Genomic DNA, 18503 nt, shown 5'->3' on the forward strand with positions numbered 1-18503 from the left:
AACCAATATATTTTTCTTTTTCTTTTCGTAATCCGTAAAAGCGAAACTCTATATCTTTTTCGATTGGATTTTCGTAACCACCAAAGAAAATCTCAACATATATTTCGATTTGAAGGAAAACCTAAGCCTATTTTGGTTTCATATCGTTATCCCTTCAGGAACAATTCAATACGTTGTAACCATTTTGTTTTGATGCGCTAATCCACAAAGGGAAAGGTCAATACATTTTTGTACGCTCTCTTCGAAATCTGTCTCTTTGAAATATATGTTATTTTCAATTCACATTCCTATTACACATACCATTTTACAATTATGAACAAGTAGCTTACAATAGGATTTGAATCAGCACATGGATTTCTATATTAATATCAATATTCAAGATGCAAAACTAAAATGTTAATAACTTTTCAGGAGGCACATCTGTGAATTCGTATTTATTTTATCAGTCAGACCAATCATAGCGGTGATGCAATCAGCTTCATTCAAAATTCCAAGGAAAGCTTAATGAAAAAGCAAAAAATCCTACAAGCAGACATTTGAAAGTTTAAAAATAGATGCCAAAGCTGTCATTCGTTCAAAATTAGATTTGTTGCTACCACAGACGTCTAATTCATATGCAGAACAGCAAACTATTTTGGTCCTTATAATTATAGCAACTCCTAAATTAAACCCCTACTGCACCCTCATCACAATCCTATGCCGTCAGGTTAGCCTTCACTGAATTGTAAACTCCTTCATGACTTTGTATCAGGATCACAACGACACAATTGTTCTTGTTAAACAGCTCCCAGAACATCCATTAAACAGCTTGAGAGTTGGTTAATCATAAGTGTTAATCAACTCACAGAACATCCATTAAACAGCTTAAGTGTTGGTTAATCATAAGTGTTAATCAGCTGGTTGATTAACACCTTCATTTGTTTTGATTGGTCGGAATCCGGAACAGCGGAATACTGTTGTTTATAGATTAGTGCTCTTTGGCTTCTCACTACAACATTGCAGATATTCATCCGCGATATGATATAAACATGTGCGTTTAAGAGTGATTAGGTTTATGAACTCTCAGAAATAATAATGTCTAACACTATTATAGCAGATTTTAGTGATATACTCTATAAATAGTTCTTTCCGTATCATTTTGAATTCATTTTACCTTCCTATATTTAACGATTCATAAACGTTCAAACAGATGAAATTAAACAATAATAGTAAACACGAATGAAAAGAATAATTGTATGAAGTATGTCCTACTCCTTATCATCAGACAAACATCTAGAAGACCCCTCGCATCAAATTGCTCAATTCAAAACAATAGCTGGAATTTCATTCAAATCCATTATTAAAATAATTATAGACATTTGGAAATTGGTTAAATTCCATAGTAATTAAATGCCTTGTTTTGACAATTACTAACGCAGTTTCCTTGCAATATGAATGATGAACTGTGGATGGTGTAGACAAGAAGGCAGTGAAGTCTATTCTAGTCAGGTTTATGTTGTGGTATAACTTTGGAGGTCATATCTCATACCATTATTTGCATAGACCATAATTTCTTCGTTCATTCCTTTTCCGGTTAAATTGATGACATGATGGCTCAATATCCGATAAAACACTACAAGTTCCTTGTCGACTTTGTCAGAAAATTTCGGAACGAATTGGAAAACCTTTCAAATGCCTGTCAGGTTCAGTTTTTAATCATACCACCAGGAGTAACGTCGAATGTTGATATTTATTGCGACTAAATATGAACAATGCCCTCAGTCTTACTTCTGAAGCTTCCCATCAATGTCACAGCAATTTAGAAATACGTATACACGTGTTAGAAAGTTCATACACTGCGACAGAAATAAAAACAAAATCAATGCATATTTAATAAACACTTTCGAACGTGTAACACGCTAAAGATAACAATGGATTGATTTACATTGCCTTTGAAATACGTAAATTTCTTCTCAGAATGTACATTTTAGTGTCTAGAATGTCACGCTGTATTTCCATGCTTCGTTGTTTATTGGGGTTTTGAGTCGGAGCTTTGAAGCCTACATAGAATTACATCCGTTGCTATTGGTAGAAGCTCAACTTTTTTAGAATCGAAATGCACTTGATGGCGGTAATGTTCGCACATTTTATGTCTCCTCGTTTTTAAATAATAGCTGAATGTCACAATACAGTTGTCAAACATGAGCAATTGAAGATTTAAAGTAACGTTCAATCCCCGGATATTCCTTGATTAATGGGTTAATAGTCTCAAACTCTCCTTCAAATGCCTAAAGCAGGGAGTTTACAGTAACATGATTAAGCAAATGTTTAGAATATAAACTATCTTTTTGATTTTGCGTTTTTATTTGCTTATTTAGCAAACAATTCATTGTTGGAAATGCCCTGCGATAAACCAGCTTTACAGTGAAGACCAGGTTACCGGGGGGAAACAACTCATCTTTTTTTTATTTAGATTCTTCTTCTGACTTTTTTTAATATAAACTTTATTTATTTTACAACAATTATGTAACAAGTTATTTCAACTTATTATATTAATTAGGAGAACAAGGAGATAACCCTCGTGACCCAATACCCTTTTCACGTCTGACCCTTTGTGAAGGGCGAGCGCGCCATCAATGGCACTACTCAACAACCTTCTGACTTAATTTTGATGGAGGTATTTTATTGCATTACCCAAAAATAGGCAAAAGCGTTCAGATAGATATAATAGCAGTTGTATCGGACAGTTTATCACCGGAAAAAAGGTAGTGTAATTACTGTTATGTGAATCTAACAATAATTGAGTTCGCGTATATCATAATTGTTTTGCAAGAAACACATATAAAAGATAAAACAGAGGATATATCAAATGTATTGCGTTATGGTTGTCAGTTACAGTGGCCTTGCTTTGCAGTTATGTCGTGTTTTGTATTACTATTTAGAATGTATACAAAACAGACTGACTGTGATGTAATCATTCAAAATATCTACCTTGAAGACAATGACGTTTCGGAACATTGTTTTAACATGCCATATATTGGGAGTCTTAGTTAACATTTATAAGGCAGCAACGTCTTTCCTTTATCTGTCACTTAATGCAATATGTCTTTTTTCCAATACTTACTTGCTATTTCATCACGCAGCACTACCAATATATTATCCATGCTATGCTCGACAATAACTTCGACCAGATACGCACAGCTTCAGTCTGGCTTCATTTTAGAAATAATGTTCGAGATTCATATAAGCATTATAGACTATGGCGTTGATCGTTATGTACTAATAGAAACAGCTATCACCATAAAGGGCGTGGATTAATGATAAAAACAAATAAATGAGGTCAATAAACTATTTAAGATCATTAATATCTACATCATTGCACGCAAAATATCAAATAATTACCTATTAACACACCGTGTTCTAACTGTTGGCAAACGCGCCAGACATCTTGTCCAAACAACTGAAGAAGTTTCATCATCATCTACCATCATATACCCATTGTATACATTTGACGTATGGACAACACTATGCGTATTAAGATATCGTGTAGACAGTAGAATATGAATACAAAATCTAATAAAATACTAAGCGGTTATCAAAATGCATTATTCATTAATATATGTATATATATATAATCGTACGTCTATTTACGTCCATATTAACTGTTAACGGTAAATTGATCCTGATATAACCCATTGCTTTGTATTGGCACATCTCAGTTTCGTTAAATTCTAATTTACTAAATAATCAAGTATTTTAATTAGTATACAACTTGTATGATATTAAGTGCTCTAAACATGCAATAACTCTAACTAGCAACACCCTTGTCAAACCAAACCTACCCGCCCCACCCAAAACACCCCTATACAAAAAGAATGAATAGTTTGTGAGTATAAATATATACTTGTGTATAGTCTATTGCTTATACTGACTGTTTAGATAAAATTGAAGCATGCCATACGTTTAGGACCTGTCATCAGTTTCCCTTCATATAAGATCTATGTTACAAGTGTTGGATATTTCATGTTTGCGAGCCTCTGGCTAGGAGGCTCGCAAATATGAAAAATCCAACACTTATATCATAAATCTAATATGAAGGGAAACGAATGATAGATTCTATTTACCAAATAATACAAAGAAAACTGGAAAGTTGTGATCTGAAACGAATATTTTGCACTTGGCCGCCTCAGAAACGATGAAAATTGCATCCGCTTCACAATGACGTGACGTCACATTGATTGTTCCAATTCTATTGTGTCGTCCTTTCCGGAGTGATATTACCCGTTACATAACCATATGTGATGGCTTTATGACACTGCATAATACGGTTTCATATGATAAATATAAATATATCCAAAGTTTGCATATGTTATATATTCAATAAAATGCATATTTAATGGTAGATTGAAGAGAGGATTTTTTTTATTTAGCACAATATAGCATGAACATGAGCTAGTACATAACAGAAACTAAAAGAAAATCTGTCATGTAACAAGACATACATTACTTAATCACGTCCCTGTCTTTTCTGTTCAGATACAGGTATACGCCTACAATTGCGATCTCTATAGCAACGCATCACAAGCGAAGGCTTCACCAAAGGGAATAACAGTTTTCGCCATTTTTGCTGTGGTAAGTACCAGCACTTAACAGTACTAAAACGTCTAAGGTTTGTCTGGTTAGGTATATTGGTAATTAAACAGTTAAAACGAAAGCGGTAGGATTAAGATAAAACCATTATTTCAGCTGACGAAAAACAACCACAATCAAGTTGACAGAGACTACTGTTTATGGAATTTATGTGATCATTAAGATAACGTAACGCTGGGAACTAGGAAAGTGTGACATCCATCACTGTTGAAACCATCAACGTTTTCGACATGAAACTTTACAAACCCTGTGGTTTCCTTCAAATGATACGAACGTTTCTCCACCAGGAAGAAGCAACATTCAATGTACTTACAGCTTGCACTTTTTAACAGGAAATAAAGCAGTACAATGATGTGAAAAAAAGGATACGTAAAGTAAGCTAATGGATAACTGCGATCAACAAAAGTAATAAAATCAAAACAGGCAATACACATCACAATCCTGTCCAACATGCAAACCGGTTTGTAGGCCTACAGTGCAATGCACCTTCTTCTATGTACACACACAATAAAAATAAAGAGCGTGTTTTTGACCACTTAAAGCAAAACAATTTCATTGCTATCCGTGATTCACTGATGATGTGATGCAACTTCTCTTGCACGTTTTCATTCTCTCCTCTATCTGTGGGCTATCATTGCAAGTCTAGCATTGTGATGTGTTTGAAGCCCGCGCATTAGTACAAAGAATGTCCTCACGCCTGAGGAAACATGTTTCTCAGAAACTTTGTTTTTCGTTCATTCTCTGTCACGTATTTATCTCGAACATATACACTATCTCGGGCAACATTATGTTAAGGATATCTGTACTACAGCCAAAAACCATAACTTAAGGACTTTTATGAAAAGTAACAAAGGTGATATAAAAAAAACTATAATCAACAACGGTGTTTTAAGTATAAAAAATGCAATGGAGCTAGACAGGGATTAAAACCATGGACTTGTTATATTGTGACCCTAACCTACTGAGCTATCTAGTCATCGGAAGCGTCCTGGCCCAACTGTGCTACAGTTATATCAAAACGAAATTATTGGGAAGGTACTATATAAATACGAAAAAAACAGTGCATTGGAACAGGAATTCTTAATACTTGATACTATCATGTAACAGAAGTCATTATTTTTACAATGCCTCCGCTAGGAGTCAAACCCGGGACCTCTGGCTTACTAGTTTTACGCTCTATCAAATATGCTTAAGAGAAATTCTCCAGGAAAGAACTCGTCCCGATTTTTTTCCATGGGTCATACCGACTCTTGTGAAAGTAGCGCTGAGTATATTTGTCAATTTTACCCGAGTCCCTTCGTGGGCGCAATGTAACAGGTGATTATTTTCCAATGCCTTCTCTAGGAGTCGAACCTGGAACCTCTGGCTAACTAGTCTTACGCTCTACCAAATGAGCCAAAGAATAACTCTCTAGCCGAGTCGGTAGGAAGCGGCTAGCATTTTACCAGGGTGACATTAATATATATAGCACATGCGACAATAATTTGTCTTGCATATTTCGTTAGAAAACAGCCTCTGTATAACATAACAATGTCTGAGAAAATAGCATCTCTAAGAGCAAATTTAGAAAGTCATTCTAAATGCAGGAATCATTGTTTCGAAAAATACCATGTCTTAAAGAAGATATTGTTATATTGTTATATTGTTTTTGGCAAAACTCTCACCAACAACCCAGGACGAGTTGCGCAACATTATCATGACCTCGCAATCAAAGTCCTGTGAGCTTGATCCATTGCCTACAGACCTATTAAAGCAATGTCTTGAAGCACTGCTTCCTTTGATTACCTCAATCATGAACAAATCATTGGCTGAGTCAAAGGTTCCATTATGTTTCAAGAAGGCACATGTAAGACCATTGTTAAAAAAGCCTGGAATGGACAAGGAGGAGTTGAAAAACTACCGCCCAGTTTCAAATCTGCCTCTTCTGTCTAAGATCTTGGAGAAGGTTGTGTCCCGGTGTTTAGATGTTCATCTCCATGCAAACAGTATCGATGACAACAAGCAATCGGCCTACCGCATGGGACACTCTACTGAGACGGCCCTCCTACGTAAACATAATGATATAGCTTCTGCATTGGATAACAAGTGAAGAGCTGTGCGTTTCATGCTGGACTTGTCTGCTGCATTTGACGTCATCGACCATGGCATACTTGATAAACGTCTGGAATACTCTTATGGAGTGACTGATACCGCACTATGCTGGTTTCAGTCTTACCTGAGTGAACGACGTCACTGTGTTGCCATCGGATCTTCCACCTCACATGACAAAGTACTAGATTTCGGGGTTCCTCAAGGGTCGGTGTTAGGACCACAAAATATTGTATGTACTCCAAACCGATTGGAGAAATTTGTCGTCGCCCTAGCCTTCGCTATCATTGCTATGCCGATGACACACAAATGTATATTTTCATCAAACCACAGGACAGTTGGAATACCGTCTCAGAAAGTCTGGAAGTTTGTCTTACAGAGATCAGTATCTGGTTGAACGCCAACATGCGTAAGCTTAATCAGGAAAATACGGAACAAATCGTCTTTTCCCCAAAGTGTCAGCAAATAATGGCTCGCCAGCTCAAGGTCGGTACCAGAACTATTGAGACTGTTCAAGCTTATAAAAACCTAGGGGTATACTTTGATAGTTCACTGAACATGGAGAAACAAGTGAACGCTATTGCCAAATCCTGTTACTACCAGATCAGGAACATCGGCTGTATTCGGCAGTTTTTTTTACTGCAGATGCATGCAAGATTTTGGGGCATTCACTTGTTACCTCTCGGTTGGATTATGGTAACGCCTTGCTGTGTGGTATATCTGACAAACTAACTAGTCGTCTGCAGAGGGTCCAGAACACTGCAGCAGGGCTAGTTACTCGTACTCGAAAGAGAGAGCACATCACACCTGTGCTCTATTCGTTGCACTGGTTACCTGTACGATACAAGTCGCAGTACAAAATTCTGGTATACACATACAAGGCACTGAATGGAACAGCTCATCAGCACATACAGGAGCTTGTTACCCTGCATCAGCCGTCACGATCACTGCGGTCGGAGTCAGAATCTTTGTTGTGTGTCCCAAAATCTAGTACTGTGACCTATGAAAACAGATGTTTTGGAAGGGTTTCAGCTACGTTGTGGAATAGCTTACCATCTGCAATTAGAAAGTCCAATACCCTGGCCAAGTTCAAGAGGGACATCAAAACTCACCTCTCCACGTCTGCATTTAAGAATCTTTGCAAAGACATTATGTAAATACCACCCTTTTATTTGTTCAATCATGTGCACACTGCTTGCTTAAATGTATAAAAGTGATTGTAAGCCTTTGTTTTTTGTTTTCACAATTATAACCATTACTATTATCCATACGTTGTAAAGCGCTTTAGAGTAATTTTACAAATTATATAGGGCGCTATATAAATGTTGTATATTATTATTATTATTATAGAAGATATTGTTATAGAGAACCTTTTGGGAAATATGCTTTTTGATAAGCAAATATATGTGAAACATTTTTCTGTAGGACAATCAACCCATTGGGAAATATCGCCCTCCGAAGTAATATCTTCTATGATTCATTGCAGTGCAGTGGTTTTCAGTCATGCCATTTGATAATGTTTCAAACAGTATTTCTATAAATAACCAAGGTTATTCGATAATTGTGCCTTCTTCTCCTAAACGCGGAACAAGAGATATGACCTACGGTCTACCTTAGACATGGTACTATTTCTTAATAAAATGGCAAGAGACAAATAACCAACACAATATTTTTAGTAATTGTGTTGACAAAATAAACAAGAATGAAGCTCAAAAGTAGGAAACGTTTTTTTGTTGTTTTTTTCCATTCAAGAATATTCTAAATGATTCTGGTTGAAAATATGCATACCTTATATAAACGCTACATATTTTATTGAATAAAAACCAAACGAAATTCAGGAGAATTTTGAAGTGACAGTAAACCTAACTCAAAATCTATAGACTAGGGCACTATATTCTCTTGTACACAAGTATCAGGAAAATAAGACCAGGTGTTCCTGATAGGTAAGCGTCTTCTGCTTCATAGACGACACACGCTATGCAAATCTAAATAATATCCTGGGGGAACTCGGGAAGTAACAATAAAGCAACAACTTACACTAACGAGATTAATACAAAACATCGACCTTAATACCACACAAAAAAATAGCATATTTCTTCAATCTACAATCCTGATCGTATAATCTTACATCAGTTAATACTAATTATTTGTTGCGATTTTATGTATTTTTCATTTCAGTTTTGATTGTCGATACTGATTCACTTGATTACGAATCTGTGTCACAAATTTTTTAATGCCTCATGAATTCAATTTCACTAATTTAACTACAAATGCTTGCATTTTATTTTTGTAGTTTGGGAGTCCAGACAACGAAGCATTTAGATTAATGTCTGCGAGAATAGAAGATGTCCTGTTAAAAGGTATAAGTACAACAGCTATGATTGTGTCTCCTTGAAGCTCTACGGACTCTGTCAAACCTATATTTTAAGCATTACCACCATAGCGTTTTTTCTCGTAAGATTGAAAGTTTTATACTTAATTGTGGTTATAATGTCGGGTAAAGATTTCTGAAATTGTTTTCCGGAATTGAAATAGCCATTACTCATGCATATTATCTGACGGCGAGTATGAAATTTCAATCATAGTCTTAACAAGAATATCAGTAATCAATTACTCATATTTATAACATATAACCTCTTTCACAATAGCCATTTTTGCCATCTCGGGTGAGAAATTATCATGTCTATAGTTACGGATCCATTGTCTTATTTCCCCATCTGTTTCCACAGTAGTTTAGACCCATTCTTAATTTTATCTTTCTGGCCCCTAGCATCACTGATGCTAGAAGTCGAAGCAACTGTATGGTGCAGTGTAATTCATTTTTGGCATTATGTATCACCTTCCAAATTATATAAGTGCATTCTTTTGTGTGTGTCTTAGGTTTTCTTTCTATATATAATACGTGAGTTTAAAGGCAGATATATTTCTGTCAAATATTAACAATGAAAACAATATAAGTCGCTTGAAATGATACAGAATATGTCATAATGTTAAGGTTCGTAGTGATTTTATACGCAGAGGATCAAACAAATAATCGGTCATCATTTCTCCATTTTATCAACCCTGACCCCTGTATCAAAATTACATACAATAATGTTAACTAAGAAATAAAATTAGGCAAACTTTTGTTTTTGCTCTTAGATGACTATTACTAAAGGCAAAATAATTATTGGAATTGTTTCCTGTGAAATAAATAAACACCTGTCTGTAAAGCCCACCTGAAGATTGGATTTGTTTGTGTTTACGTCCAATTAACAGCTATTGTCCTTAAAGGAAATGCAAAGTTTTTGTGGTGGAGGAAAACCGGAAAAACATGTAGCTTAAGGCTAAAACATTGTAAAATGTAAGTTCAAAACGTAATGTTTTCTTTTGTCAATTGATATATACATGTTTGTTTTTGTAGATATAAATACATATCAGTCTTTTACCAGTTCAAACAGTTTAAAACCGTACATGGTATAACTCACATTAAGCAGCCATCTCGACTTGAACGAATTTGTAACTGTAAATATTTCAATGTGTCTATTCATGTTGATCACTCGGTTTTGCCCTAAATTATATAATCTCTGGTTGGAAATTTTATCATCAAACAATTTTTATATGGAAGAGTCATATAGTCTTGCCTCACAGTACTTTTTGGTGAAACGTATGATGTGTTTCCTTCTGCTTTGGTGTCTCGTGTGTAGATATTTATTTCCTATTTTGACCTTGAGATTTGTTAAAAGAAAAGTACAAATTCAATTAGATTTAATAAATTTACGTTTTCTATGAAAAGCAATGCACACATCATAAAAAGCCATAACGATTTGTTTTATTTCCATTTTAGGAACACTTTCTTCACTGCATTTCATTTATTGATCCTGCAGCAACAATGCCATTTGACAATAACACTATTCGTTCATGTTTTTGAATCTGTCAACTGCAAAGCGAAGGTCAATTCCAAATAGTTGGAATAGCCGTAAAACCAATAACAAAGAAATAATTTCTTCAAAATTGTAGGTTTATGTTTTTTAAGCCGTGTTACCTTAGCACTTGGCTAAATATAGAACGGTTGTTTATCTAATAGTCTAAACACCAGAAAGTTTACCTTGCAGCAGCAGCTGTTGACTTGCTAAATGTTTGGTTAACTAAATAAAAAACAAGCTTTGCCACCAACTCTACATTTTTGACGTATTTCTTATTACATGAACGTCATATCTTGATAAAGATATTCCGTCATAATGTCATCAAAGGAGTATAAGTAGTCATGTTGGGAGTAAAACTTCTCATTGTTCAAATTTCAACAGATAAAAAACTAAAACGATGAATTTTTTTTTTTTTAAATATGGATGACACGATCTGTTCACACGCCTAACATCTCGATACAATGTCCTACATTCCCATTTAACGCCTCACTTGCCACCAACGTTATAAGAGTTCATTTACACGTTCTCCTCTTTATATGACCAATTTTGATATAATGCCACATTCGGCTAAATAAATTAAGTTAAGTCAGTATAACAAGGGCTTACCGTCTTTCATATCGTGACTAATTTGAATGTTTCTCTTTATTACGGTAGTATTAATTTTAAAACGTTGTCGTCAGGCGGCGCTGAATGTGGTGTCAACTACATGTGTTCGATAAACACGTTTAATTCACTAAAAACAAAAAACAAACGCGAATTGAAACAAAAATCAATACAAAAGACAAGGGGAAATGTTATCATTATTTTCATTACATGACGCGCTTAAACGGTGGTGTACACCATCTCTACATGATATACAGAAATGGTAGATTTCACCATTCATTATAAGACGTACGAATTGTACATCATCTATCACATGGAACCCATAGTGTGAGTTTGTACATGTAACAGTTGACTCATCTTTAGACTGGTTAAATCAATGGGCAGTTATACCAAGCTCAATTGTGACCTTTCTTACTGTTTGGGGCAAAAATAACATTCTTTCTGATTTAAAGCAAAACAAAGAAGTTAATGTACCACACATGTACTGAGGTAAAAATGTACAACATCGAGACTCAATATCAATACCTTAAGTCAACTTGAACAAAGGAAATATCAGTTTCTGTAAGGTAAATGTGAGCCATTTGGGTGCTGTCACTTTAAGGTTCTGTTGTTTATGTACCTCCTCTTGCTTGAATGTGAGGTTATAGTTTGAAAGTGCTTAATAAAGTCAATGCATATATTTATCCTTTTATCCTTTCTGTTCATCTTACAGGTAAAGTGATACCCCTTACCGGGATCCCTATAGACATACTATTTCCTGACACCCATAATTATATCACCTATGAAGGATCATTCACTCAACCTGGTTGCCATGAGTCGGTCACGTGGGTCGTTTTTAACAAGCCAATAAAAATCCAGAAATGGCAGGTAAGAATCCATTATATTGTAAATGTTCAGATAGATAAACGCCTTTGTTTCAGTGCCTTTGTTTCATTGCCTTTGTTTCATTGCCTTTGTTTCAGTGCCTTTGTTTCATTGCCTTTGTTTCAGTGCCTTTGTTTCATTGCCTTTGTTTCATTGCCTTAGTGCCTTTGTTTCAGTGCCTTTGTTTCAGTGCTCAGTTTCAGTGCCTTTGTTTCAGTACCTTTGTTACAGTGCCTTTGTTTTATTGCCGTTGTTTCAGTGCCTTTGTTTCAGTGCCTTTGTTTCGTGCCTTTGTTTCAGTGCCTTTGTTTCAGTGCCTTTGTTTCATTGGCTTTGTTTCAGTGCCTTTGTTTCAGTGCTCAGTTTCACCACCGGATTCCCGTAACCACAGATTTTTCGCAAATCTTAATAACCTAGAATATTGTTCAAAATGATCCAATTTACACCAGAAGTTAAACACATACAAATTATTGAGTATATAAATTTGCCTCGCTATAATAAAAATTTGTTTGCATTTTCAACGAAATCTCCGATTAAATGTGTAACTGTAGCCTTTTCAGTTCGTTCAATAAAACATAAAAGTGACTTTATATTAACGTTATAGATTACGCACAAAGATGTTATGCAGGTAACAAGGGTCCATAATGCTTGCTGAGATTTCATATTTCAAGAGCCAAAGGCGTGCCAAACATAAAATCAAGACATGTGATACGTGTTTATGTTTATGCATAAAGCAGATATAACAATCTTCAAATAATGCTAATCCTTTATGATCAAAAACAACCAAACTGGTCAATTTCAAACTGCGACCAACCCTAAAGAGTCATGTTGGCTCTAACCAGACGACACTCACAGTCAATCGGATTTATCGACATTGACGCACGCCTTTATATCTACAGCGCATGCATTCGTTCGTAGTAAATGCTTGGGAACGCAGGGAAATCTCGCCTGAGCTGTAACTCACTTAACTGATATGTAGTCTATCAGATTGGTTTACGTACTATTACTCCATTTGCATTCAGGAGTCTTCTGGAATAGCAATTTATTGTAGGCATTAAATGAGTGTCCATACCGTCCAGTTACCAATATGATGCTCCCGGAATACTTCTGGTGCCTTCGTTCATTCCTTCGTATTAACCTCGATCGATCCAAGGCAGGTTCCATGGTTTTGAGATGTAATCAGCGGTAAAATGTCAATATGTAACTTATGGCGAGACAATAGTCGTGTATAGGTGTTATATAGGTAGAACAAGCTAATTGTATCTATTGTTTTAATCAGCTGGGACTAACACTACCTACTCTGTGTAGACAAAGCAGTCTCGGAATAGAACTGTGAGCTACACTCAGTGGTGTAATGTTTAGTATAGTTAACGATCAAAGGCGGCATACTCCCTTTAAATGGTTCCGAATCTGATGCACGATCCGTGTCGTTACGCTAACTTATCATTGTGTTAAATGAATCACCCAAAGCGGCAATGCTGAAAGAACAGTGATACACTGTGAACACCAAATAAGAATAAATCAGAGTGGCAAAGGGTTGCAGTGTTGACGTAGCAGATTAATTCCACGTATATACTTTAGTGCAAATGACATTCTTCGAGAAAAAGTACAGCCCTCTTTGATAATAAGAAAGTCCCTATCTTTATCGTAAAGATATGAATATGAACACTTTTATCAATAGGAATTGTTGAATTTGTCAGGAGATGCGTAACTGTTCTCTGAAGAACAAGTCATTGTCCAGTTGTCAATAAAATGTATCGGGCCAAGTATCAAATCACTATAAAAGTCATTTAATCACCATTGTACTTTCAAGGGAACAGGGAACATATCAAAAAGAAGGCTTGACATAAAATTAATATCAAATACAACTTTTTAGTCATTCTCTTTGTTCCTTTTTAAGTGGGATATTGAACAATAAAACACATAGTTAAAACATTGCTTGGGATAAAGAGAAATGATAATGTTTCCTTCGTGTTGTAAATACCAACGATTCAGGCTAGACATGTAAAGAGACGCAATCTTGTGTACGGACTGTCTTTACTTTAAGGAACTAATACAGAAACCTTCCATTTATACATGATATGTACGTAAACCTGCTATTGAACGTTTGTAAATACTACAGACCGATTAGTATCATATGTTTATTTGATTAAACTTTAATAATTTATATGAATTTTGACTGACCTTTTTATGACACGTCTGTCGTAGATGTCATAATTGTTATGCAGCAGAGAATATTTAGAAACAATGAGACAAAATCCGAGATAAATGCATATTGAAAATAATATATATACCAACACGTTATCACACACAAACGAAACTGAAATCTGAAAAATAAATAAATAACAAGCACATAGACAGCAAAACCTACAGACATTCGTAATAAATTCTTCAATAAATCCGTTGAAGAAACAAAACACCGGAAGTGTGACCGTTTCCTGCACCAAATGTTCCAATCGAAATTATATCTATCAACAAAACCAAGCATGAAGGTCACCAACAATTATAAAAACAGGGGTTTCTTTTATCATGGTCAACACCGATATTATCATAGCTTGAACTATAATAAAGAAGAAGGTTACATCTATTTCTCAATCTAGCATGTCGATACAAAAAGCCAGAGAAAAAGAAAATTCACTGCACCATGTGCTCACTTCACTGATTCAGTTCTCATCAGTTGTTGTAAAGGTCAAAAGCATGAAAATCAATATCAAAAGCGTTCCGAAACGTAGACTGGGAGATAGCGTAAGGGGGGAGTGCCAATCAAACACCTGATAACGTTACAAATCAACAGGGATACAACGATACTTCTCTTGTAAAACGTACCGAATTACATTCTAGCTACAAGGTTACATGCAGCCACTCGCAAAGGAATGATAGTCCACTAACAGAGTCAAATATCTTGTGAACTAAAATAGATCAAGTCAACTAAATCATATAATTTTACGAATTAAATATGTTAAATGAATTGTAACAATGCCTGAAATTGAGTACCATTTATTGGTAAAAAGCGTAATTGATCAAAATGGAACAATTAAAAGAACTTTTGTTCATAGTCTCCACTAAAAACACCAACACGCATGTTAGTGACTTGCCCCAGACGTTTGATGGCGGGGCGCGCAGGGTCGATATGTGTCGGTGCTCTCTTGTGTAACTGTGGTGACTAGTCATTGGCCATAAAACCATGACAGCGAGAGGGTGTCTAGCAATAAACTGACTAGACGAAGGATTAATAATGTTGCGAAGAGCAGGCCAAACGAACTGTACATTGTTATGGATAGACAGGGTGATGTGCTTAGTAGATATCCTCTCGTAATGAGATATGTTACAATCCTACGCTCATTGGTACTGTAGCAAATACTCCGAAGAGATACTTTAGACGCTCCTTTTTATTAGTAAGGGATTAAGCTATATATGTGACATGAATTGTAATTACTTACATAGAAATACGTATTGTATGTTTTAAGGTGAAAGGTAGATATACTCTATATGTGGCATGAAGTGTGATAACTTACAAAGTAATGGTTATTATATGTTTAGGGTGGATGGTCAGAGATATTGATATAATTGTCTAAAACGAATAAACAAAGCATTGCAATAACTGTGTTGAATTAAACAAAGAGAATACCATATACAGTTACCGGATATAATAAATCTCGTTAGCTATGTTGGAGACCCAAATGTTTCTGCTATAGAAATATGAAATTTAAGCCAAATTTCTATATCTAAAGATATGGAAGGAAAATCGAACAGAGACAGTTTAATGTAGATAAAAGCAAGGCAAAGAAAGCAATATTAGGTTTATGCAGGAAAAGTCTATTGTACACATTTGTTAAACAGTGATCAATCGATAATGCTTGCTATCCTTGTCGTTTATAAAAAAAAAGTAATACAAAAGTAACGTATTTTTGTATTAGTAGAGGCTATAACAGTTTAATGTAAACATGCGGGTGTCCAACTGTGATCTATGAGGCTTTCTATACATGTACATGTTGTAATAGTGTTAACGCTTTAATAGCGTGACTCGTTATTGATCCTTCACTGGTGATGACATATGTTTACATCGTTTATCATCGTTAACAATATTTACAAACAGGAGTATCGCAAAGGAATTGTCATAAGTAAATATTGCAACTTTTTGCTTAATTTATAACCTTTTTACAAATTGATTACTTAAGCTGTGTGACATAGATATCCGTTTGTGATGCTAAAGCAAACAGAAATTGCTATTAATATATGTACAGTTAGGGTCACAAAACATCGTTTGATTAACGTTTGTAACTTTGGCATTTACTTAATGGTACTTAATTGGTAAATAGCTACTATATAACAGGAAATTTTCGTCGCAGTTTAATTTTTGTCTTTTCGCCCTTCGTAATTTACATTGGGTGAATATTGATTTTACCACTGAATGGTGAATAGTTGACTGGGCGAACGTTTCCTGGTATATATTATAAGATATACAGACAATGAATGCATGTAAAGTTTATCAAATTCAATAAGGAAGTGAAACAAAACAAATTAAATCTAACTCTGATATTTGGTGAAAGTACATGTAATCAATCAAAAGGATACATTTCAAACGACTGATTGGTATGACAAGGCTTCAAAATTGAGAATCATAAATGGTATTAAATTGCAAATAATTTCATTCGCAGAAATATGTCCCTTTTTACCCACAATTCCTATTTGGTGGTTGCAAAAGCAGATAAAAAAATTCTAAGGCTAGTCGTTGCAATGAAAGGAATTTATGAAAATAAAAATAATAAAAATCTATAAAAAAAAAAATGTTGATTCGAATCTGTATTAATCAGTTCGCGACAATTGCCACGTTTGCCCTGTCAGAGCCTAACACTTCCATTATTATTAATGATGTATGTTATAGCATGAAACAGTTCTGATATAAGTATCAATCTTACAGGCGTCACTTCAATACATTTGAAATACAATCCGGGAAATATATCATTAATTTCATCAGCAATAACCGAATGAAATCGTCGTTTTACATAGAATGCTTTATTTGACAGTTGGCGTAACTGAAAGACACATTAGTTGTAGACAACAAGCTGGGAGAATCAACCAATATTACGGTTTGCTGTCTATGATACAAATTAGTCTAGGGTTGATTCTCTGCCATAAAATGACTACAACACACTGCATCCATTGTCATTCATTGTCTTTGAATTGATACCCTCCTATTTGGTATTACTTGCAATGATAATAAATTGACGTTTTCGGTAGTGTACCAATACAAATAGATGAACCAATTGGCGTGATGGTCTTAACAAAGGGTTTGTTTTGACCTCAAGACTTGTTTGACAAATACGCAGAGCAGACTTCAATGTATCATTGTCGAATACCAACTTGGCTACAAATATCACAGTATACAAGATATTATAGAGCAATACCATCGTTTGTGTTGTATGGTATTAATACTATTGGATGCGGAAGTACATTATGTATTTGCTATACATTAATCAAACAAATACATTTTCACTTATGTTAACGGACTCTCGTATACATAGAGTATAGCCTACGGTTTTCTTACCTTTCTTGGTTTCCGCTTTCTCGAGATTATGAAAACGCCACCTAATGAATATGCTTTACTTACTGGACTACTCAATGTTAAAGAACCCCTGTCCTACTGCATACAAACATTTGAGAATACCGCTGGCTGGGTAACTCACATAGTAAGCGCGACAGTACAATAATTTGAGGTCAGGAGTTCGAATCCTGATCTATATCCGCTGAATTTTTTAACTTAGAACACTGTTGTTGATTATTATTTGTTTTTGTTTATTTCGTCTTTTTTATATTTTCATAAAAGTTCTGCAAGGGTTGGTTTTCTTTCAGAAATTATTTATCGCAACAATAATTATTACGGGAAAAGGAGTTTCCTATGAGAATTGTACCTTTTGGTACATAGATCATTTAGCTCCATACTTTTGCAGGGAAAATACCCAGGTAATATTGTTGCCTTCAATTGCTATGTTCAGCGAATAGAACGGCTTCTGAAGCGATTTCACCAAATTGCGTTTTGATATCTTAGCCGCTAAATTAAACATTAGCTTCATATAAGCCCAAGTGGGAAAGGGCTTAATATAAGTTTAATAACTTGTGCCCAATCCATTTGATTGGCAATAAAATATGTTTAAACTAAACATCAGCCCAAGGGGTAGGAGGCCTGAGGACTAGTATTGGTCGATGGGCGATAAGAGGTAGTATATGTAAATGGTCATATAATAAATATTTTAAAGTTACTGTGTTGTAAACTTTCCCTCATTTTCAATACCAGCAGAATAACCCTGGCATTTCAATATTTTTTACAAAGCAAAATTTATAAATTTTACGTTAATGCCAAACTCAGGGTGTGAAACAAGGATATAAAATAGAACGGAATTTTATTTTATTTTA

At 35.0% G+C, this 18503-nt stretch overlaps 1 protein-coding gene across 2 annotated transcripts in view; it reads left to right on the top strand.

The window, feature by feature from the left end:
* LOC110460591 (carbonic anhydrase-related protein 10-like) overlaps window positions 1-18503 on the top strand; it is a 104551-nt gene that overhangs the window by 79151 nt on the left and 6897 nt on the right. For both annotated transcript variants that reach the window (XM_021513576.1, XM_021513577.1), the window contains exons 6-8: window positions 4516-4611; window positions 9011-9077; window positions 11938-12092. In XM_021513576.1, the coding sequence (XP_021369251.1) occupies window positions 4516-4611; window positions 9011-9077; window positions 11938-12092 (318 nt within the window). The remainder of the gene's footprint in view (window positions 1-4515; window positions 4612-9010; window positions 9078-11937; window positions 12093-18503) is intronic.

The sequence above is a fragment of the Mizuhopecten yessoensis genome, unplaced genomic scaffold, assembly GCF_002113885.1.
Source record: "Mizuhopecten yessoensis strain PY_sf001 unplaced genomic scaffold, ASM211388v2 scaffold10441, whole genome shotgun sequence".
Classification (NCBI taxonomy): domain Eukaryota; kingdom Metazoa; phylum Mollusca; class Bivalvia; order Pectinida; family Pectinidae; genus Mizuhopecten; species Mizuhopecten yessoensis.